Source organism: Malus sylvestris, chromosome 7, assembly GCF_916048215.2.
Source record: "Malus sylvestris chromosome 7, drMalSylv7.2, whole genome shotgun sequence".
NCBI lineage: Eukaryota > Viridiplantae > Streptophyta > Magnoliopsida > Rosales > Rosaceae > Malus > Malus sylvestris.
In genome coordinates, this window is record NC_062266.1 from 35,387,121 (window position 1) to 35,410,119 (window position 22,999).

Below are 22,999 nucleotides of genomic sequence, written 5' to 3' on the forward strand. Positions count from 1 at the left end.
TCTGCAGTTGTGCTGGAGAGTAGGGCTTTGAATTCGACCTCTCATGAAGCCTGCACATACAAATCAGGTTAAGTTTAAAAGAAGTCGTGACAAGAATAGCAAGAAGGTTTCGTGTTTTTTTTTAACCTGCCGAGAGGAGACCTCGGCCATGTCTCCAGGATCGTTGCTCGAACCTAAAGAACTTAATGGCCGAGCCCAGTGTTTCAGATTGCTTCTCAGTTTACGCGGCCGATGGAGATTATCTACGTTTGATGGCCACTGAGGCGGCCAAGAAATGTAGATAACGCCCTTCGACGCGAAGAATTGTCGGTGAAAAGAATGTACAGGCACCTGACATTTAGTATTTTCCTCGTTTAGAATTCTAGAAAAAAAAACAATCAAGGAAATATGGTCGAAGGTACTTACGAAGGCCGAGGTAACTTCTTGTGGAGGAATATGGAAGCCCTGGTCTTGGGGATGAACGGGCGATTCCGCCGTTGCCTCGGGTTCCTCGAGCGGGCGTTTGCCACGGTCTGCTGCAGATGGGCCGACCGGGGCAGCCGTTTCGGAGGAGGCAGGGACATCCTGGTCTTGAGAAGGAGCGAGGGGTTCGGCCACCGCCGTCGGTTCCTCGACCGGGCGCTTGCCATGATCAGCCGTGGAGGGGCCGGTTTGAACCACCATCTCAGACCTTGGGAGAGGTTGCCGACGAGAGTGAGGACGATCTGCCAGCGGGACCTCGTCGCTCCCCTCACTCTCTTCCAGAATGAAGACCTAGGGTTTTGGATTTCCAAGGGTGGTTCCCTCGGTCGCAGAAACCATTTTTTTTTTGGAGCAGGTGTTTCCTCGACGGAGGGAGGCACAACTGGTGTACTAGTCCCAGAGATGGGCTGCGTTCGAACTGTCGCAGCGGCTGGGGCGGGCTGTTTCTCGACCGAGGGTTGAACAACGGCAGGAGAAGGGGAAACACTGGGAGTCGTCGCCCCTGTAGTTTGGCTGGAGATGACGTGGATCTCCCGTGCGCCCTTCTTGGCCAGCTGTTTTACCCGCTTGGCAGGCGGCGGAGGTTCGACGACCGGCTCGGCCTCTTGGCGAGGGCGTTTGGTCAGCACGGCCCGACCAGCAGCCTTATCCCTTTTAACCAAGGCCGATTTTTTCTCGACCGTGGCCGCGGCGAGAGCCTCTGTCTTTCTCGAAGGCCGACTACCTGAGAAGATAAAAGCAAGTCAGCAAGGTAGATCAATAGTTCAAAATTGAAAGAAAAAGGTAGAAATAAACCATTACCTTGGGTTTGGGGGGCAGAAGACTTTTTAGGTCGACCACCAAAAAGTGTGTCCACAATGGTATTGACCGAGACCCAAAAAACCGTTGGGTATAACTGTCCCACCAATCACCGAAGGTGTCGGTGCAAAGGGTTTCTGGAATGGCCGGTCGAAGGCGAAATTTCTGGCACCGTTCCTGGAACTCCTTCTTGGCGTCGGCGCACTCCTTTTCTGAGGAGCCAGGTTCGCGTCCGCGACTTAGGACGGACCGAGAGGAGAGAAGGGGGACTGGGCAACCTTGGAGGTAGCCAAGCTGCCGAGCAAGGAAGTTGGATGATACACTTCCCAGCCCGCTCGTTTTCCATCGCAGCCGAGGGGGAGGTCGCGAGCAAGCACGAATGACCCCCAGGACTGACGAAGGTCTGCGTCTTCATCTGCGCTCCACGCCGATATAGGTAGCCTGACCGAGGAAGGATATTCCCGACGACGACATATCAGGAACTCATCGTTGGAGAGATCGTCGAGGGCGAAAAAGAATTTAAATATTTCTTCGGCTCGGTGAGGGGGTATTGGTCGAGAGGCCAGCTGAGGTCCAAGCGCATCTGTGGGTGAGAAATCGACGATGGCGGGCCGAAGGGAGGCGAAATACACTTGGAGCCAGAGTTGGAAGACCCAGAGAGGACCATTCTGGTATGGGTCAATTTTGTGCAGGGTCGTCTCAGCCAGGCAACGGAAGAGATGGGCCAAGATGTTGGGGCCAAGTGCCAGGACGTGACCGCTAGCCAGGGCCTCGGCCACTGGCATATTCTCGACCAGGCATTTGTTCGATTTGGTACAACAAATGTACTTGTTGTACCATTAGAAAAGGAAAGCTTCATGTTCCCCTTCCCGCATGGCCTCTTCTCCTCGGCCAACGAAATGGAGATAGAGGGTGTTGTAGTTGAAGAAGTTCTTGTGGAGTTTCTGAACGTCTTCTTTTGAGGGGATATACCCTTACGGCTCAACGTCTCAAAAGCCCGTCGGTCGAAGAGCTTCTTCAGGTCGAGATTCGACCGATATCCGGAGAGGGCAGCATCGATGGGGATTCCAGTTGCTGAAGTCCCCAAAATAGCAGTAACATCAAGAATGGTGGGGCCGATAGGAACAAGAGGGAGAACCATGGTGTTGGTGGCCGAACACCAGAAGCATAGGGCGGCTAGGAAAAGCTCATTGTCGAGAACGATGTCCATAGACGAAAGAAGAATGGCGTCGTAAATGCCGAGGACTTTCCATTGCTCGCCGAAAAGCTTCTCCATTCGAACGACCCAGGCTGCCCAGGTTGTAGTGGTCGAAGGCCAGGAGCCTTGGGGTTTCGCTGCCTCCCATCTTGACCATTCAAACCCTTGGAACAAGGGTGACAAGCAGTGTTCCTGGAGAAGCTCGGTGATAGTTGATGATACGGTTGCTTTGAAGAGAGGGCCCAGGATTTGGTGAATGGTGCTCATGTCACTTTCAAACCGTATAGTTTTGATTGAGCTTCGGTCAATAATTTTTTGGCACTGGTCGCATTCCTTGGAGAATTTGGAAATAAAGGAAGCCATTGTAGGAAGATTGAAAAGCACGACGCGAATGGAGTTTTTCTGGGTTCGGAAATCTGAAAACAAAGATTTGAAGACGAAGACTTGAAAAAGAAAGGTGTTGGAGAATAAGAGCGAGAGTTTTTTCAGAAAGTTTTGGGAGCGTAAAGTGCGAATGAGAGATTTTCAGTATTTATAGGCTTTTGGCAGGAAGGGTAATCGTTTGAAATTCAAAACAAAGGGGCAAAATCGACCGAAAGAATCGTTGATCATGATGAACATTTGGGAAATGCAGTTGAGAAGACCGAAGGTTTCAGATGTTGGGGGCGCACGATTGCGTGTGACGGCGAAATTAATGGCGGAAGACGTTTCGACGCCTGCACGATGACAAGTGGGCTCACGAATTGAGGAAGTGGCTCGCGGTTTGAGGTAGTGGTCATAATGTCGACGGTTCAGGCAGCCGCACGCCTTGGACGTCATCATTGGAGTTGGCCGTATTAAAGGACGCCACGTGGCGAGTTTGGTTAGCAGGATCAAGATCGTGCAATCATGTTCAATAAATGCGCCTTGGAACTCGGGCATTAGGGTTCTGGGTGGTAGATTCGCTTCTTCAAGGCCGAAACTCGGCCAAAGAATTCAGGCCGAGGACCTCAGAAGCGAGGGGGCAATGTTTGGGCCCAAAATAACAGTTTGGGCCGAGTGTAGGGTCATTCTCGGCCCGGAAGGCCTTGCGGCAAGAATACCATGGATCGTTCAGTACGTGGGCCTCCAAACCTAGGTCGGCTAGGTCATAACGCAAGAGGTCGAATCCTAGTGCAATAAGGAGTCTCGGCAGGACCCGGAAGTGAATCCGGCTCAGTTAGGGACTAGGTTCACAGTCCTAGTGAAGGTAGGACTGGTCGAGTTGATGCTGATCAAGGGAAGAAAACCTAGTCCGAGTAGGTTTTTAACTCGACCTTGGGGGGAGCCATTGCTATAAATAGAAGAGGTTGCACATCCTTCAAACCCCCTACAAATCAACACACAATTGCCCTGCGCAAACTCTCTCAACAACTTGAGATTTTTATTTTCCTTGTTCGCTGACACATCTTCCGTTGGCATCAACAGCACTGTGGAAGCAACCGGTGATATCTTAAGTCGGCATAGATAGCTCTGTCACCGTAGAATCGATCGGTCTTTCAGTATCTTCCGTTGGCATCAACAGCACTGCGGCGAGAACGGTTGATTACCTATCCAAGTCTCGGTCGAAAAGGGTTTCTGAACCCTTATTGGTCGAGGTCATCTCATCAGCCTTCTCGGCGAAGTGAGGTGTTACAGTTATTACATTCGGCACATTGAAAGCCGAATTTGATATTGAACTTCGTAAGAATAGTAACCTTGTCTTCAGGTTCGAGAGCCCAAGAGGCCGAGACGTGTTCCTTTCTCGGCCGCAATCGCAAGACGCAGAAGTCAGTAGCGCGACCCAACGCAACATCAACAAATTTACTCCTCGGCCGAGCTCGGCCGACGAGTTGGCACGCCCCGCATTCACCGAAGGACGTAGTTAGCTCATTAATTACTCGGTCTGCGCGCCACGTAGGCTTTGTAGTTTTTAGGGTCAACATATTGGTCTTCAAATTCTCATCCCGAAAATTTTCAGTTTGGGATTTGGGATCCCACTTTCAATTTGAGATCCCATACCGAACCACCCCTAGTTTCACTTGAGGCATTTGATCCTAATTTGTGGAAGAGGAGCTTCTCTGGATCCACTTTGTCATAGTCGTTCATAGTGTATCGTACGGTCAGTTTTTATCAGATATTATTTATGTTTAATTATAAATAAAAAAATCAAATAATTTATAACCGTACGATGCACGATGAATGTCTAAGATGTGAGGATCCATAAGATCCCCACAATTTGGATCCGGATAAGATCCAATCCCTAATTTGTTGAGTACAAGACCAATAATAAATAAATAAATAGGATAATCCCAAAAAAAGAAAACAAATGATGGGATAAAGGTAAATGTGATTATAAATATAAAGGTAAGGAAAAAGAGACTAAATTTGAAATTAAATCTTATAAATTATTACTGTTAATTAATGTATTTAATTTTTATTAGACATATAACATTTAATTTAATTTGTAAATTTAATCTACAAATTTATTCCACCTAATATTATAAATACCAAAACAAAGTCATTCCTCATTTATAAATTCTAACTTCTACGATTGGCCGATTGGCCTTTCGCTTTCCAATTCGAAGTTCCATCCGCCCACCTCCCTCCCTCTGCTATCGATTAGCTCTTAAAGTTTTATATAAATTTATTTATTTATCTACATATCACTGTCGTCTTTGCATTCTCTCTTATTTCTCTTACAAGTTTAGTTTGATTTGATTTGATTTAATTTTGAAAGAAGGAGAAGAGGACAAGAGGAAGAAGATGGTTGCTGCCGCCGGTGAGGGAGCCGCAGGTACAGTTATAACAACGCCGCCGAGGAGGAGCGTGGTTTTCACGTACGGCACCCTAAAGCGGGGGTTTGGGAACCACGCCTTAATGGAGGAGCTGACGAGAAGCGGAGATGCCGTATTCTTGGGCAGCTACCGAACCCAAGAAAAGTATCCGCTGGTGTGCGGGCCCTACCGGGTGCCATTTCTCCTCAACCTGCCAGGATCGGGTGAGCGGGTAACGGGGGAGTTGTACGGCGTGTCGAGTGGCGGGCTGGCTCGCATGGATGAGTTGGAGGGCACGAGTCGCGGTCACTACGAGAGGCTGCCCATAAAGCTGGTGGTCCTGGAGGAGGGGGAGGCGGAGGAAGCGGAGGCGTATTTTGCGCACAGCAGCTACGCAAGGGAGCTGTGGATGAAGAACGGGAGGAGGGGTTTGTGCGCGTATTCGGAGAAAGAAGCGCGCGGGTACGTGAAGCGCAATGAAAGGCCGCAGCATCTCACCTTTCTCGACCACATTCATCTGTTTGTGTCCTCCGCCTCCGACGAACCATCAGATTCATCAGATCCATTGACTTTCAATTAATGAGACGCATTGAATTTGAATCGAAGGGATTGTATTCAATTGAGATCAATGAATTCAGAGTATCTAATTAGGATTTTAAGTGATTCTCTGAAATTCAATATGTATTAAATCAGGATTTCAAGATAGTTTATTAAAATAAATCTGGTGTATTCAATTAGAATTTTAAAGAAGTTTATAAATGTATTCAATTAGAATTAGAATTTAAAGAATTTAGAAAAATTGAGGAATTAAAGAGAATTAGAGACATTTTGTAATGTATTTTAAGCATTCACAAATCTTACTTCTCCTCATGAGATTTCAAAATAATTAAATCAAAATTTTACATGAAATCTCTACTCCATAAAAATTCATAAATTTATAAATATATTAAAATATCTCAAATTCTCAATTAAATACACGCCGAATTGTAATGATTGCATTTTCCTTTCCTTTTTTCAGTCGTAGTAGTAACTGGTGCACTTAAGGTTAAGACATGGCATTGTTGCTTGAAAGGGTCAACAATATTCTCTCAATTGAATGAATGCGCATTGGCCGGCAAGCAGTGGAGTATATATCTTTTGATTCATGTGATTGTATTGTTTCTGTTTCTTCTGCTGTCGATTTCTGGTATTAGGACGACGAGTCCTAGTCGCCTCCTCGCTGGCTTCCTCTCGTGTGGATTTTCTACTGGATGGGGCTCCTTGGAAGGAAGCTCAGATCGTCTCCAACCGAACAAGGACCAGAGAGTCATATGACTCGTTTTAGCCCTGTTACAAAAAATCGTCTTCAACCGAAGGCCAAACATAATTTATTATTTAAATTTAAAAATTACAACAAATTAAATTTAAAACTACAACAACTTATGTTTAAAAACTACAACTTATGTTTAAAAACTACAAATTAAATTTAAAAACTACAACAAATTAAATTTATAGGGAAAAAATGAGAATTTTTTAATATTTTCTTACAAATTTTGGCCGAAAAAAAATTCAAATTCAAATCCAATGGCTAGTTGATGTCAGCATGACGTCAGCTAGCCGTTGGATTTGAATTTTTTTTTTGCTATAAATAGGATGAATATTTGGGCTATAATTCATACACCTTTGAATTCAATCTTTTTCAATTCATGTTTACAATGAATTCCAACTTTGGATCCTCTTTGAATTCCAAGTGGGGGTCCTCATCTAATTCCGAATTGGAAGAAAAATGGGCGTAGATGAGACGAAAAGACGAGGAGTCTGATAAAGAAGATGAAGCATGGCACAACACACAATATGTGGCAGCCATGGTGTGTAAGCCAACTGAGGAACAACCTCAATGAGGTGGCTCTGTTGTTTGTCACTCTTACAAACCACGAAACACAGCGATGGCGCATGCCAATCTGATGAACAATTACTTCAACCCCAACTTGGTGTACACAGAAGATGATTTCAGACGTTGCTTCCGGATGATGCGTTATGTCTTCGAGCGTTTACTTCATGATATCCATCAGGTCAATCCATACTTTCAACAGAAGATGGACAGAGCAGGCCGCCCTGATTTCTCACCTCATTAGAAGGTTACTGTTGCACTACGAATGATGGCCTATGCTTCCCCAACTAATTCGATGGATGAAACTCATGGTATATCTGAGTCTACATGCCTTGATACTCTTGCTGAATTCTGTAACACAATTGTTCAGCTTTACAAAAAGGAGTACCTCCGCGAGCCAAATCAAGAAAATCTGGATCGGCTCCTTTGAAAAGCTGAAGACTGTGGGTTTCCGAGCATGATAGGGTCATTAGACTGCATGCATTGGAATTGGAAGAACTGTCTCATCGGATGGCAATGAGGCTTTAGCGGAAGGTCAAGAAAGCCAACTATTATGTTAGAGGCGGTTGCCTCATATGACACATGGATCTGACATGCTTTCCTTGGAGTCCCGGAATCCCAAAATGACATAACAGTTCTTGGAAGTTCACCCCTCTTTAATAACCTGACGGAATGTAAATCACCTCAACTTGACTACTACATCAACGGCCATCAGTATAATATGGGGTATTACTTGGCAGATGACATATACCCACAGTGGGCAACACTTGTCCAAGCAATTCCAAACCCTAAAAATAACGCTGAAAAGTGTTTTACCTTACACCAAGAGGCGTACCGGAAAGATGTTGAGAGAGCTTTTGATGTTCTACAAGCACGTTGGAAGATCATCAAGGAATCGACAAGAGGGTGGAGTCGAGAAAATTTGGACTCCATCATGATGTCTTGCATCATATTACACAACATGATTGTGGAGGATGAGATAGAGAGGTATATTGATGGAGAGTCCGATGACGACCAAGAGGATCCAAATAGGTCAAGAATTGCTCATGCAAAAATATATCATGGGCCTAATTTGCCTTTCAATCCAAGAGCTGGTAGTATTTCTATAAATGAGTATATGAGGAGCTATAGAATGATACATTCTCATGCCACAAATAAGTACCTATAATAGGATCTTGTTGCACATCTTTGGGAAAAAAAAAACAAACATGGAGTATGCGTTTAAAGTTTTATGTTGTTAAATGTTTTTAAAAATGTTGTTTAAGTTTTATGTTGTTAAAAGTTTTTTTTTATGTTGTTAGTGTTATTTAATGTTGTTTCATATTGTTTCATGTTACTTAATTTAATGTTGTCTAATGACTTAGGAAGTTATAGGAAAATAAATAGAATTAAAAAAAAAATTTGTAAAAAAAATAAAAAATAAAAAATAACGGCTAGCTGACGTCAGCATCTAGCCGTTGGTTTTTTGAATGCCGGCCGGTTGACCCTTTGACCCTTTTTTGTCCAGTGAGGTTCACGAGTCTTTTGGCCTAGCAATCGGTTGGAGATGATTTTCGGACCATTTTTGACCCTCTGGCCCTCTGAACCCCCTTCAGTTGGAGATGGTCTAAGCTTGAAAAGGGATCCAACTGTCGCTGTCAGTTGGTCTTGTTGCTGTTGGATTAGGGGTGAGTACCTGTACCAGTACTATTGTAATCATCCAGTAAAAAATGTAAACAACTAATTAATTAAACGACCGGCCTACAGCCGTTGAGGGAGCTAGAGCTCAAGGTGCAGCTAGGAGCCTAGGATCATTGGCATCGACAAAAATGAGAGGAAAAGAGGAAACGGAGAAGCATCCGGAATGACCGACTTTATAAAACCCGATGACGACTGTGATCGTAAATCGGTTTCTGAGTTGATCAAACATTCAACAGCTGGAACGGATGTTGACTATTGCTCTGAGTGCACTGCTTTGCCCCCTTCATCAATGAAGCCCTTGAAGCCACAAAATTGGCATATACTTTACTTTTTTTTCATACAAGTACAAAACCTCGACTACAACAAGCTTTCAAATTAGTTGCCTTTCTCTATTGTGCGGGCGGACGAACCTTGAAAGGCTCCACGTTTGGATGGCACAAATCGAAGACCGACCTTCCCGTTATAATTGACAAATGGATGAACAAGATGAACTACTAGCTCCTAAATTATTATGGACACAAGGAATAAATGAACAAATGAACATTGGTTTGTTTTGGGATCTCTAGCATCTGAATAAGTAGTGAAATATGCATCATCTAATGTTCACTCGCATCACAATATCCGAATAAAGAGTGTCATACAACATAGATAAGCACAACCAGCACCAGAAACTTCGAAAAGTAAGCCCCAACTCAGCCTAGCTTAGAATCAAGTCACAGCCCTAAGGTTCCTAAAATAATGCAGCTCTCTAATCTAGCAAAAAATAACAGAGAAGGATAAATCCTAATCCTACTTTGCAAATAAAGAATACATAAAGAAGACCACACATGGCCAGCTGAAAGAAAACTAGTCAGATGTTATACTTATACGACGCTGGGGTGTACAACTCCCAACACTAATAAGGCGATCGAGCAGAGGACTATTTTCTAATCTTGACAAAAGCCTTATAGTAAAAAAATACATGCATGCACAGCACAGGACTATATTAATTGAAGCCAAATAGCCTATCAGCTACATCTTCTGCACTCCAAAAGATCAATCATGTTCATGTGAAACACAATATACTAAATTGTTACTTGGTTCAGCTGAATCAGAAGACATCTGAACCAGGACTTTATCCATTACCAACAAATCTCAAAAGGCTGAAAATCCATTTTATTCATCCTCCAAACTTGTAATCAAAATTATGATTGAAATGACAGCTTTTGCAAAGTCTGACTACTATAACCAAAGTACTGAAATAAACAACATCCACCAAAAGATTTATGGTGGCAAGACCACATAGTTACACATCCAGTTTTAAACATATATTGATCTCAAAAGATTTAAACCCCATCAATTAGCACCATTGGTAGCTCAAGAGACTGAGACGAATCTCACATGGTAGCTTCCATTTCAGGATCATTTTTTATTGGCACCGTGGGCGCATTGTTCCCACCTCTCAAACGAGAAGACACATTATCAATGGCTGAATTGAGCTGGCTTATTTTTGCATTCAAGGTCTGCCTAGTCTTCTGCTTTCCAGGAAAATGAAAAAAGTAACTATGAGATTTTTTTTTTAATTTAATTTAATTTTTTTGTGAGAGAAAAAAAGAGGGAAAAAAAACAAGAATAGATTGCATATCCAACAAGTGGGAAAGGCTGGATGTCCAGTTACCTCCAAACCTTCATCGTAATATATAGGTCTTCTTGCCTTCCGGAATCCATATTCATCTTCATTAAGGAGAGATCTTCTAATCTGCATAAGATAAAAGTGAAATCCAGAATCAAAACCCAGATGAAAAAAACATATTCGGAATAGTCATCCTATAACTTTAAGGCATGGTTGGATGAGGGTTTTGTAACTATCAAGGGATTTAGTCTACAGTAGTAAGAAATGCACTACAAAACATTTGATGGATCAACTGAAAATGCAATACATGAGAATTACAAAACCACTCAACAAATAATTTTCAAAGGACTCCTTTCTAGTAGTCATTTACAAATCCCTCTATCTAATGTTTTGCAGTGCATTTCAAACCCCTTGGTACTAAGTGATCGCTAATCCAAGCACAAGATTAAGGGCCCTTGTGAGAAGGTATGTGGTCAACAGGAATCAAGACTACATAAAGAGCACTACATGTAGACAGATAATAGTAATTTGCGGATAAGGAGCACAAGTTGCCAATCTTTTCATTCATATAGAGCAGTTTGCATCCGGAAATCAATGGAAGCATGGGAATCTAAAATCTAAACTTAAATTACCAATAATAATAATAATAGTAAGACTGGGCATGTCATCAGACAAAGTTGAACCAACAAATTTCTGCACTAGAGCATCATTACAGTGATCTCTTTGCTTGCATCAGCAGTATAGTAAATCACATAAAACTACACGGCAAGGATATAAAAGTAACATCCTAAAACAGTCAAATAATGGATTTACTCTACAAAACAGTATTTCTTTCTTCTTTGTTTAGAGTACTACAAAAATAATATTCACCAAAAAAAAAAAAAAGGTGTAATCTTAGCAATGATTTATTCTAAGGAAGCATGGTAATTAGGAGAATATTAGTCAGTTTTCTTTTGGCAAGCATACAGATTGGACTTCATTAAGCAGGAGTAAAATAGATAGACTGACATCCATGGGTGAGAAAGCGTATATTTAGGTAAATAAATATGATGAACACAAGTAGAACATGATGAATGCTGAAGCTCAGAAGAGTTAGATATGGAAGCACCTGTGGAGCAAAAACGTAAGCCAAAGTCCCAAAGACAGCACCTCCTAACACAAAACCAGCGACGAAATCAGCACCGCCGCCGCCACCTCTACTATCGTCACTGCAGTGCATGTACAATGGAATCGAATAAAACAGAGAGCAATTGAGAAGTTGGAAAGTGGTTATGATGAATTGGATGAATTTGGTATGGAAATGGAATTTTACCTGTACTCCGCACGAACAGTGAAATTGCGACCGGTTCGCAGGTGAATATGTTTCCTTTGGGTTTGGACCTTGGCCTTGACGCTGCCGTTGCCGTTGGCGGAGGACCACAAAACCTCACGCGCCTTCAGCTGGCATCCGCTGCCTGCACCCATTAAAATAAACATCACTACACCATCAGACTAAACAATACACACACGATATTGTTGTTTGTTTGTTGTATAAATTAATTAAGATTAAGAATCTGCTATTCGAGATTTCCGATTCAGTCACATACCTGAGAATGAGGTGGATAGAGGAGCAATGCAGATCGCCATTAGAATATAGAGACACACTCAGAAATTACAGAGAGAGAAGCTGAGGAGGAGGAGGAGGAGGAGGAGGAGGAGAAGGAAAAGGCGATCTAAACTATTTCACTAACCCTGGAAGAAATGGTTGTTATATATTGTAGACTGCCTTTTAATTTGGATAATACACACTCGAATCACTTAATTTCCCTAATTGCCCCCGGTGCTTCGACACAGAATTCAACAAGGAGGGCAATACCGGAAGTAAGTTTAAAGTTACACAGCAAAGCTAATCCCTAAACTTTGTTGCTTTGGTTCTTCCGCCCCCTTTCGGTCTACCGTCCACGACCTTGGACTATCTCCTCCAACCCCGATTCGGCTTAACTGGATTTTCATTTTCTTTCTTGTAATTGAAATGATAGAAGTGTGTCCAACTTGAGTCTTTCACTTACAAAACTTATAAATTAAAAAGAATATTAATAGATTGTAATATTAGTTAGCTACTAATGCAATGTTTATTGCTCGCTTTTTTATAATGCCCTTGTCGTATGTATAGTACTAGACGTTGGGAACGAATTTTAATTCTTTTTTCTGGAAGGAAATGCTAGAAAATAGTAACAAGACAATAACTTTTCATTTTTTTTATTAAATAAAGAATATATTAACAAAGGCAAACTCCAAAGAGAACAACAAAATAAAACAACGGACTAAGAGGAAAACTTAAAGCACTAGCAAACGGACTAAGAGGAAAACTCAAAGCACTAGCAAACAAAAGGGAAAACCTGAAAACCAAAGCCCAAGCCACGCACGGGAAGGTAACAAACATCTTAGAGCCTAAGGAGTAGCAACATTCCAATTATGGAAGACCCCCATGTTAAGGTGGAAGGTTTAGCTTTTAAAATACACAATCGACACCGAATCATATTGGCGATCAACTGAAGGATTGAAGTAGGAATTTTTTTGCAATTATTAAAGATGCGGTTATTCCGCTCACACCATATACATTATAGTGACTGCTATACAGAGTTTTCTAACCACCATAAGAAGAAATTTCCCCGCCATTAGGCCACCACATACTCCACAAAAGAAGGCCAAGGATGGGTGAACTCCACAGTCCACATTCCACACCTCATCAACACATGCCGTCAGAGAGCTTCACTATAACAGCGGTCGAAGAAAAGGTAAGAGTGTTTGAAATAATTTTTTTTTAAAAGAAGAAAAAAAATGTGAGAGTGAGATTCCAACGTAGAGTCATACAACACACTTAAGATTGGCAGGAGGAGCAAACTGAGCAATGCGATCATGCGTGGTGAGCTTATTCTCCATGGCTAACCACAACACAAAACTCACACGTGGAATAAACGCACTATGCCACGCCAGTATCCCAAGAAAGTTTAGGAGCACATGCCGGATGCAATTCCACATAGAAGTTGAAGAGAAAATACAATCGTTGCTAGGAGCTCAAAAGGAAGAATCCAAAATCTAAGAAGGCACAATGTCGTAATAATCTGATTGAATGAAATGGAAAGTTTGGTTGGTAGTAAACGGCCAACACCACAATGTCGTTGTAATCTGATTGAATGAAAAGGAAAATCGAGTTGGTAGTAAGTCGGGTCGGTAGTTTATACAAAGACCAGAGGCCAACACCACCTCATTGCCCTAAATGTCTAAGAGAGGGCCATAAGGGTGCCAGTTATCATACCACAGAAAGATAGACGACCCATCTCCCACTGAAACGAGGCTTAATAAGTTCCTGAAGCTTTAAAATTTTCCTCCAATTCCAAGAGCTAGTAGACGGCACTGTTAGGCTCCGAAAAAACTTGTCTTGAAGGAAATAGGCTTTGATCCATTTAGACCACACATTACCTCCCCTATCCACGACAATTTATCAAAATAATTCCCCGATACCTAACCGGACCAAAGAAAGCGGCGAAAAAACTGCTCCAGGAAATAACTTTAGTTTGTGTATTAAAAAGGAGTTTAAATTTGTTCAACGTTCCAAAGTAAAATTATTAACTGCTTAAATTTGTCTTCCATTGGATTGGACTGGATCGGATCGGATCGACAAATACATCGCAGTACGCAGCGAATCAAAGGACAAAAGACGAAGAAGAAAAATGACGCATATGCAAGGGCAGACAGAGCAGCAACATCTGGGATCTGGCCACTTTGTTGTCACATCAGCAACACATTGGCTTGCAAATTCCTAATGACTTCTTAAAATTATGGTGGCTTATTTCTCTTTATATACAAACAGCCGTAATAGTAATAGTAATAGTAATAGTAATAGTAATAGTAATACTAACGCACTCAAATACCAAACATCTAAAAAGAGTACAGAAACACTAAGAAAAAGTATCGGTAAATCCTATATTTGAGAAAGAGCGACGACGCATCCAGGAAAGATCATCAGCCACGACTGCCACATGCATTTCAAACGCAACATAATTTACATAACGCAGCAATTCATCTTCACTTCATTTGTCTGGCAAGCGCCCAAAGAGAAGCAGTGATGTATTCACATGGTGTCTTTCAGGCAGAAGCTGCTCCGGTTTTGAAACAGGTTTCCCAGGTTGTTCCTTGTCTGGGAATGGGAATGAAAGGGAAAGGGAAAGCGACGCAGACACATCATCATCTTTCTCATCCACTACCGCTGCTTCTAAAGGCTCATCTTGGTCTTTCTTGTCTGCTAACCCAACAAAGAAGGGCAGCATTCCCTTATTTTGTGGTTTTGTTTCTCCCCCTAGAGCTAGCTCGAGACTTGGGATCCCTTCGCGAGACTTATCCTCATACCCTGAAGAGAAATCTTTCCATGGCACCGAGTGGCCAACTGGCCCAAAATGCTGAACATGCCGTGAATCCAAAGGAAAGAAGTACCTTTCAGTATTTCCCAAGTCCTCTGGAATAACTTTCTCCTCACAGGCTTCAAAGTATCTCTTCTCCTCAACCACAGTGTTTGTGCCTCTAGAAGTGCTACAGCTATCAAATCCACTTGAACCAATTTTTGGCTTCTTACTACCAATCTTGCCATCCATCTGTGTAATATTCACCTCATTCCATGGCATTTCTTGACTTGCTGCAGAAGTTGTTCTCTCTGAGATAGGTATGTCTGGGTGTTTTCTGTCACTAGGCTGACAAGAGTTGACTCTGGCTGCTTCTGGTTCCTTATATCCATGATCTCTCCCCAATTCCCTCTCTTGTTTAAAATCAGCTTTATCCATGTTCACTCTGTCCAGAATCACCTCCTCAACCCCTCCGGTGATACCAACCCTTTTCTTTCTATCTGGAAATCTCTCCTGACCCACACTCCCAGCAACGGCTACCTCTTGACTGGAAACAGGACGAATCTCCACAGAATCAGTGTCTTCCCTTTCAACAGAAGTGACCCAATGCACTTGCCTCTTCTCACCTTTGTTATAGCTATTTGACCCAGTTGTTGGAATAAAAGATTTAATTTCTGTGCCAACTCTGCTCTCTCGATTACAGCTTTCCTGCTGCAGAATGCGAGACAATAACCCTTTAGTAAATATACACAAATCTCAATGTCAAAACAAAACTGACCCAAAATATATCAACATCACAGTACCAACTTTTAAGAAATAAATTTTGACTAGGTAAGTAAGTTGAACCATGAGATGAGGGCCAAGCTTAAAATCCCAAACCTTCCTTACAAATTGTCCCACTATAACACGGTTAATTAGTGGTGTACAGTACATCACAGGACATATCACTCAGCGTGTCAACACATAGCACGGGCATCAACAAACATTCTTAGTCCAATGGATGATCATTGTGGAGTCATGTTCTGTGACATCAGTAATGCCATCTGTACTTCTACACCAAAGTACAGGTGCTAAGCAAATACGGATCTTTTGACTAAGAAATAATGTCATTAAGTCTTTTGACCACTGGTGAAAATATATGCATAACATCATAATCCAAAAACATCTAAAACAGTATAGCAACACTGGTCAAAATTGTTCAGCTTCACATTTTTAAGACTGAAAAGAATGAGAACAAGGCCTGCAATGATATGATTGATAGCATCAATGACGTCTAGTTCAGATGTTAGAAAGATACAAGAAAACTGCAAAGCAAAATGCTGAAAGAAATTAATCTCTCAGCATGACACACACAGATGATATACACCATTATGCACATTATCAAGCCATATACATTCTGGAAAAGAATTAAAAAGAAAGTTACCAGGCAAGGAGTGATGCATTCAACTCCTTCAGACAAGCCAGTATTGTTTGTTGTGTTGGAATCAAGTCTACAATCCTGTAACACCAAGTTCACTTTTGAACCTGAACGCACCTCTTCAGGATAAGTATCTTTGTTCTCACGGTCCTTACTAACTGTGGGGCCCATATGCAGAGGCGCCTTGGAAGCAGAGGGAACATCACAAGATCTGTCAGAAGGAGAAGATTCATCCATATGCTTAGGTATACATATGTTCTCACTCTCAGACAAAGTCATGCCATCAGTAGGAGCTTTATTGAATGAGTTTCTCAAGCTGGGAACACATTTCTCGGTAAAATCCAAACAATGCACCCTCATTGTCCTGAACACACCCCAAAGGAAAAATAGCATATTCCAACCTGCCAATGACAGAGAACAGATTTCAGCAGACAGTATTGACTCTAGCCTCTAGGTCAGCAAGAACAATGCTATTGCCACAAACAGTTGGCAATAAAGAGCAACTACTGCACCAATAACCAAAAACGAGGTCAAGCTGAAAGCACTCGAGGAAAGGATCAAAAAGGCAAAAACATCAGCAAGACGAGACGCAGCCAATTATTTAAAAGAAGACACCATCATACAGATTACAGAACATGAACATTATCCCTATTTCTATATATGCTCCATAATTACAGGTTTGCAATATCAGCATCAGAACTTATTTATGCATTAAGCAGTTTAAGCCACAACTTGCACACAGCAGAACCGCATCAAACATATTGTCACTGGGTAGAACACCTAACCCAATATAATGAAACTTCAGAATTCCTTACGTTGTGATTTCTCAGGAAGCTGATTGGATGGGAATATCAGAAGTTCAACGCCATCAAAATTCCCTTTGAGGGCTAGATCATTCTTGACCATAGCATCCAACAGGCTCTTGTAGTGTCTTTCGTAACTGCATCGAAAATTGAAACAATTCATAATAGGCAAGAAAAAAATGATTTGTGGAAATAAAGAATTTGAAAATATTAAATGAAAAGAGTATATTTATCACTACCTATCAAGATCTTTGGCAAAGAAATAAAGTGCAATATTATCTTCTTTAGCACCACTTTGATGAAACTGTGATGGCCATACACTTAGGCGAGGAACTTCATTCAGAGGAATTTTGTGCGGAAATTTGTTTACCACTTCAAGGACCTTTGGCGATGCACAAGTTGACAAGTGAGCTTGAACTCCACCACATAAATCCAGAAAATTTCCACCTCTCTGCACTTCAAAACTCCCCCTGCATGAAAATAAGATAAACCTATTTATAAGACATTTTCAACAAACATACGAAAAGGAAAAAAGAAAAAATAACACCAGAAAGAAAAGGAAAGAAAATGCAGAGTATGAAGCAGACAACATTTGACAACTAATAGAAACCAAGAGAACCATACTGCCAGACGTATTCATATTCTGGAATGGCTGTTGTCTTCACAAGAACAGACATTGCCCCTGAAGCATGATTATGCAAATCTTTCACTGTAGGCTTGCCCGGAGAATGAACAACAGAAAAAGAGTCTGCCACTTTGGAAGGGAACCCAGAATCAATGGGCTGTCCTGCAAGCTGCTTTAAATTATTGACAGTTGTATTCTTGTAAGAGTCAGAAGGAGAAGTCCCAAGGATTGCATGTCCATCAGGTGACTGCTCTTGAGTAGCTACTTCATAACTTAAGTCCATGTTCGACATGGACAACTCGTCAGATTGATCAAGCACTCTTTTCTTTCTGTATATTTCAGGCTTTCGAAGCAAAGCTGCATGAATAGCATTTTTCAACCTATTACCTCTCTGCATCTCCTCCCTAGAACTTCTAGGAGCACAAGCATCAGTACCAGAAGCCTGTGAAATCCCAGCTCTGCCAAATTCCGCGTTATTACCTCTCTCTTTAAATTTTGGACTAGCCACAACAGCAGGCCTACAGCGAACAGAGCTCTCCCTGGCCTTATCATCCTGATCTGCCATTTCCCCTGATTGTGGTAACACATCTTCTAATGTTCCATCTACATTACAGTGTGATGTCTCAACGGTCCCAGAATAGCTGGATAAGGATTCATCCTTAGAGCAAACCTGGTTTGACCTTTGTTCAGAAGCAGAACTAGACATTCCATTCATAGATGAACCTCCACCTGCAATGGAAAACACATGGTGATACCTTAGATTATTAACACCACCTTGTCCAAGATACATAAACATCAAACAAACCATACAAAGAAACATAAAAGTAAGACACAACCATGAGCTTGAAGAACACAAGTACAGAACTAGCCCAATTTCACCATCAAGAAGGAATAGATTTACCTGAAGCAACTCGAGTGTCAACACCTTTACGAGTAAGACTAGATTTTGATGAAGTACTTAACTTTCCATCAGGCAGTGCAACCTTTGGCTCTCGATTGCTCACAGATGAAAGCAAACTAGTCTCACCACGAGATGCAAGGTCACTCTTAGGAGTTGAGAAAATAGGACTAGCTGTTATCAAATTAGCCTTGGGGCGGTCTAGTTTGGACAAATTTTTTCTTTCAACTGTGCTCCACTCTTTTGCTTGTTTCAATCCTTTAAGATCTGGAACATGGCTAAATTTTGACGAGAGCATTTTAACTTTTGATTCAGACACATTTGAACGCCCTGAGCTAGCAGATTTGAAAGACACAGATCTGCCCATCATTCTGGACACCACCCTCTCCTTCATATCAAGGGAAGCATGTTCTTTAGACCCCTTTTGCTTTTGAGGAACAACTTCATCTACAAGTTTGACTTTTGGTTTAGAAATTAAGGTGTTGAACGAATTTGACTTTGAAAATGTACCTGCAGACAGAAATACGATGAACTGTTGTTCTTTCTTAATATAGAACTCTAAAAAATGTTAAAAATGAGAAACAAGAACCCCACGAGACATCAGAAAGCAAAAGAGTTGCTATACAATAAAAAGAGGGGTAGAGATGGAGCGTGAAACATGTGACCTGCATCAACAACTACTCACCCTTGGCCCGTAAACCATTTGAAGGAGAACGTGCAGTTTCTGATAGATCATTAGTAGACTGAGAAATCGGATAAGCTGACCTCAACCTATCCTTATCTAAGCTTTTGAATGAAGATTCGCGTGATAAAGCACCCATTCTCTTAGGGCTAGATGCTTTTGGTGATCCCACACGCATTTCAAGAGCCTGCCTTTTCGCAGAAGGAGCGACTTCTACGTTTTCTGCCAGTCTCTTGTTAGAGATTTGTGTACTCGTAATCGCTTTCTCCATTCTTTTCACCTCCATATCTGAACCTTCAGAATTCAAATACAGAAACAAAATTAGTGCATTTCACAACTAAATAACAGCACATTAGCATGTGTTAATTAATATAATTCAATCTGCTTTACCTTGCTTCTGGTTATCAGTTTCCTCGGCAAACTTGCATTCCTCACACAGCCATGGACCTTTAGGAACTCTCCGAAGCATCTTTCGCATACAATAGCTGTTTTCAGCAATAATAATGTTAAGAAATTTTTTATCAAAAGCATGAGACAACATAAAATATCACAAGAAAAATCCTGACAGCAAAAATAAGATGAAAGACTATTACATGTGTTCTGCACCATCGCTGCACCTACTACACATGGCAAGCATATCTTCGCGGCCTGCATCCCCACAAATATCACATACTTTAACCTGTTTATGACCCCAAAAGAAAAGGCAACAGTTTTTAGTTTTTCAGCTCATAAATGAAGAAGCCAATACAGGAAAGGAGAAGCTATAAAGCATGTCACTTACAAATAAAAATAACAAAAGATAAAACAAAAACGTTCATAAAGCCTCCACAAGGAGCCAATAACAAAAAATGGATAGACAACCCTTCCTTACCTTTAACATGATGCAACCATCCAAAGTCTACTATCTCTAACATAAAGCATAAGATAATTAGGCCACAATATAGTAGAATACATCACGCATACCCCTCCTAACAAGCACTGATCCACTGGGGTAACATCCTTCAAATTAAAATGTGAAGTACTATCGCAAAAATAGAAAACATTTAACAATCTCTTAACGAATATCAGGGGAAGTTTTCTTAATGACACTGAAAAAAGCTGCAAATACTTGTTATCTCTATATTATCTCTGAAATCTGCTAATCAACATTAGGCTTAATCATAAAATTAAGTGACAATGACAACATAAATCAAGAAGCTTATATTTACAGACCTTCAGAGCTAACTACTAGCAAGAAAATATCATTTTATATGAAACCATATAGGGAGACACATGAAGCCAGAAAAAAATTGAGGGGGGAAAAAACACAAAGAACAAAGAGCAAACAAATCATACATTCAAATTTTATGGGGGATGGAACTCACATCATGCTCTACAATGTCCGATTCATCACTGTCATCCCCAGATGCAGATTGCGAGGCCTGCATGTCATCTACTTCAACCAACTCACTAGACTTAACATCTTTCTCACCATGATCCAAACTCTTTGAAGCTTCATCTTTTGGGTCTTGTCCATTACTCTCTACTTCTGTCTTTGGACTAAATTTTGTAGGGACCCCTAAACTATTATAAGAAACAAATTTCTGGCCAACAATAATATCCGACTCATTCTTAAATGATGAATCCACATGTCCAAAAAATTCTGGCAGTTTTCCCTGCATATGAGAAGATGTATCCTTTCCTAAATCAGTTAAAAAATACATTAAAGGAAAGAGATGTACCAATTCGTGAGTAAAAGCAAGAGGTTGCACCTTTTCTGTGCTATCACCAGAATCTCCAGCTTTTACCGTGTCCGACATGAAAGACTTATGTGCCTTTCCAGAAGCTAAACTACAAGACAAATTCTTCCGTTCTACATTCCTGTTATGGTTATTGACTGCTTGATTTGCATCATTGGCTCTACTTATACATGAAATGTTATCATCATGGACTTCAACAGATGTATCAGAAGACCTCATGGTTGCTTTGCTTTCAGCATTTTCAGACAAAGAATCATGACTTGAATTAACACTAAGCAGGTTACTAGTCTCACTGGTGGTATGTTGTAAACTGTCACATGCTTTTCTCTTAAAAGAAGATGAAGCATCTCCCACATTGATAGAATATTGACTAGCAGCATTAACACGATAGGTTTCATCAGAAAATTCATCAGCCTTTGACCCCATAAATGATCTATTAAGATGCAGACAAGATGAACAGGGAGCAGAGCACACGTTACAAGCACCACACTCGCCACTAATATGAACTTTCCCACCTATGGAATGCTTACCAAACGCTTTTACAGATTGAGATGACACCTACTAAATACAAAGAACCAAGTTAGTAGTGGCAGCAATACATAAATTAACAATGGAGGATTAAAAAGATAAAAGGAAAATCCTGACTTCGCAGCATTGAACGTATGAGAGCATGGGAAACATAAACATCAATTAAAATCCCACACCCAATGTCACTCTCAGCTTAAGGGAGTAAGGGAAAAAAAAACATATGCAGGAAGCTGCACGTGAGAATCTCTTCAACTGGCCTGTTATATTCCCATGAATGAAATTACTAAACTTGGAATTTGGAACAAGGAGAGAACTTTCAAATTGACATACAACAATTCCCTTGTTTGAATTTATAATAAACAAAGACATATACAATTTGAAGTTCATAATTTCCACCCAAATAGCTGTAATTTCTGAAATTCCAAAAGAGTGAGTATTTTAAGAAAAAAAAAACCAACTATGTACGCCACCACAACACCACCTCCACTACCTGGTCATCACCACCATCAGTGCCACACTGAACACATCTACCAAACACCACCCCACATTTACAGATTGGTGCCTATAAAAGAACAAACATAAAATTCCGTCTTTAAATCCCATTACACTTTAGGTTAGCTAAACAAGACTTGACAAATTCTAGAACGGTCAATTCCATCATTTTAAGTTGTATCATTTTGGAATTCCTCGGTCTCTTCAATTTCCTCATTTAAACGTATGGTTAGATTAATGTATAAGGGAAATTCCTCCAATGTTCCTAAAATCTGAATTTAATCATCCATTACAACGCACTCCAAATCAGCGAGAAATGGCTAGAGTGAAATTATTATGACCTGAATGATCGCCAGATGGTCAACAAAAAACCCGAAGTTTAATAGCCTATTTTCTTTGAAATAAGGGCTACTGCATGATATAGGAAAAGAAAACTGAAAATAAACAAAGAAGAAAGAAGGCAGATTACCGAGAGTCATCTCACCATAGTCCTCTGAATATCATGATCAACACTTCAACAGGCCGGCCCTTGCATGCGATCACTACCTCTCCAGATTCCAGACTCCAAATTTCAGATTCCAGACTGGTGCGATATAACCAGAATTACATTAAGCCCAATCTCCGGTACCCAATAATACAGTACGGACTCCAATTACTGCATGAAAAGTAAATCAATTTAGAGAGAGAGGCTAATGCAGCAGTGAAGATGCAAACCAAACGCAAATTAAATAATTAAAGAGGAGTTTTTATCAGGACCCATAAACCCAAACAATGAAATCCTAAATTCCCAATACAAAGCCATCGCCCATTGCCGATCAATCCAATTATCAATTCGGCGAATAATTCGATCGTACAAAACAAAATCAAGTAATCAAATCAAAAGACAAGAGAAGAGAAGCAAGTCGGTTAGCAATTACGCGCCTCTGATTTCATAACTCCCCCTTCCTCCCTTTCTTCCTTCCTTCCTTCGCCGAGGCAATCGTCCGTCCAAGTCCCAACCCTTAGTGTAATCTAATCGAAACCCCAAACAAACACTCGGTAT

General features: G+C 41.2%; 3 protein-coding genes and 1 pseudogene across 9 annotated transcripts; 1 reads left to right on the plus strand and 3 right to left on the minus strand.

Annotated features, from left to right (window-relative positions):
- The first annotated feature begins 5,004 nt into the window (after positions 1–5,004).
- LOC126627952 (putative gamma-glutamylcyclotransferase At3g02910) lies at positions 5,005–5,972 on the plus strand. The gene is made up of 2 exons (XM_050297531.1): positions 5,005–5,089; positions 5,196–5,972. Exon 2 carries the CDS (start codon positions 5,222–5,224, stop codon positions 5,810–5,812), a length of 591 nt encoding a protein of 196 aa, XP_050153488.1. The 5' UTR covers positions 5,005–5,089; positions 5,196–5,221; the 3' UTR covers positions 5,813–5,972.
- A 3,950-nt stretch (positions 5,973–9,922) lies between these two features.
- On the minus strand, positions 9,923–12,298 carry LOC126630462 (uncharacterized). Its single transcript, XM_050300587.1, has 5 exons — positions 11,981–12,298; positions 11,707–11,848; positions 11,503–11,602; positions 10,440–10,520; positions 9,923–10,296 (listed from the first exon to the last, which is right to left on the minus strand). Exons 1-5 carry the CDS (start codon positions 12,018–12,020, stop codon positions 10,159–10,161), a joined length of 501 nt encoding a protein of 166 aa, XP_050156544.1. The 5' UTR covers positions 12,021–12,298; the 3' UTR covers positions 9,923–10,158.
- A 526-nt stretch (positions 12,299–12,824) lies between these two features.
- Positions 12,825–13,714, minus strand: LOC126630329 (uncharacterized; annotated as a pseudogene).
- A 467-nt stretch (positions 13,715–14,181) lies between these two features.
- Positions 14,182–22,611, minus strand: LOC126628848 (uncharacterized). 7 transcript variants are annotated; one of them, XM_050298701.1, is made up of 13 exons: positions 22,442–22,611; positions 21,956–22,027; positions 20,950–21,495; positions 20,563–20,853; positions 19,792–19,877; positions 19,589–19,683; positions 19,202–19,492; positions 18,520–19,026; positions 17,618–18,347; positions 17,233–17,463; positions 17,006–17,130; positions 16,197–16,591; positions 14,182–15,484 (listed from the first exon to the last, which is right to left on the minus strand). In XM_050298701.1, exons 1-13 carry the CDS (start codon positions 22,442–22,444, stop codon positions 14,468–14,470), a joined length of 4,389 nt encoding a protein of 1,462 aa, XP_050154658.1. In that variant the 5' UTR covers positions 22,445–22,611; the 3' UTR covers positions 14,182–14,467. The 7 variants fall into 7 exon arrangements, with proteins under 7 accessions (XP_050154658.1, XP_050154663.1, XP_050154664.1 ...); XM_050298706.1 differs by having other exon boundaries at positions 22,427–22,611; XM_050298707.1 differs by having other exon boundaries at positions 20,950–21,498; positions 22,427–22,611.
- Between the last annotated feature and the right edge of the window lie 388 nt (positions 22,612–22,999).

Bases quoted from the DNA above. Each gene is read 5' to 3' on its own strand.
- LOC126627952 (XM_050297531.1), top strand. From the start codon at position 5,222: ATGGTTGCTGCCGCCGGTGAGGGAGCCGCAGGTACAGTTATAACAACG.
- LOC126630462 (XM_050300587.1), bottom strand. From the start codon at position 12,020: ATGGCGATCTGCATTGCTCCTCTATCCACCTCATTCTCAG. The intron at 11,603-11,706 runs GTAAAATTCCAT...CATGCACTGCAG, and splicing joins ACTGTTCGTGCGGAGTACAG to TGACGATAGTAGAGGTGGCG. The intron at 10,297-10,439 runs GTAACTGGACAT...CCTGGAAAGCAG, and splicing joins ATTACGATGAAGGTTTGGAG to AAGACTAGGCAGACCTTGAA.
- LOC126628848 (XM_050298701.1), bottom strand. The intron at 20,854-20,949 runs GTGCAACCTCTT...TCTCATATGCAG, and splicing joins CTGGTGATAGCACAGAAAAG to GGAAAACTGCCAGAATTTTT. The intron at 15,485-16,196 runs GTAACTTTCTTT...CGCATTCTGCAG, and splicing joins AATGCATCACTCCTTGCCTG to CAGGAAAGCTGTAATCGAGA.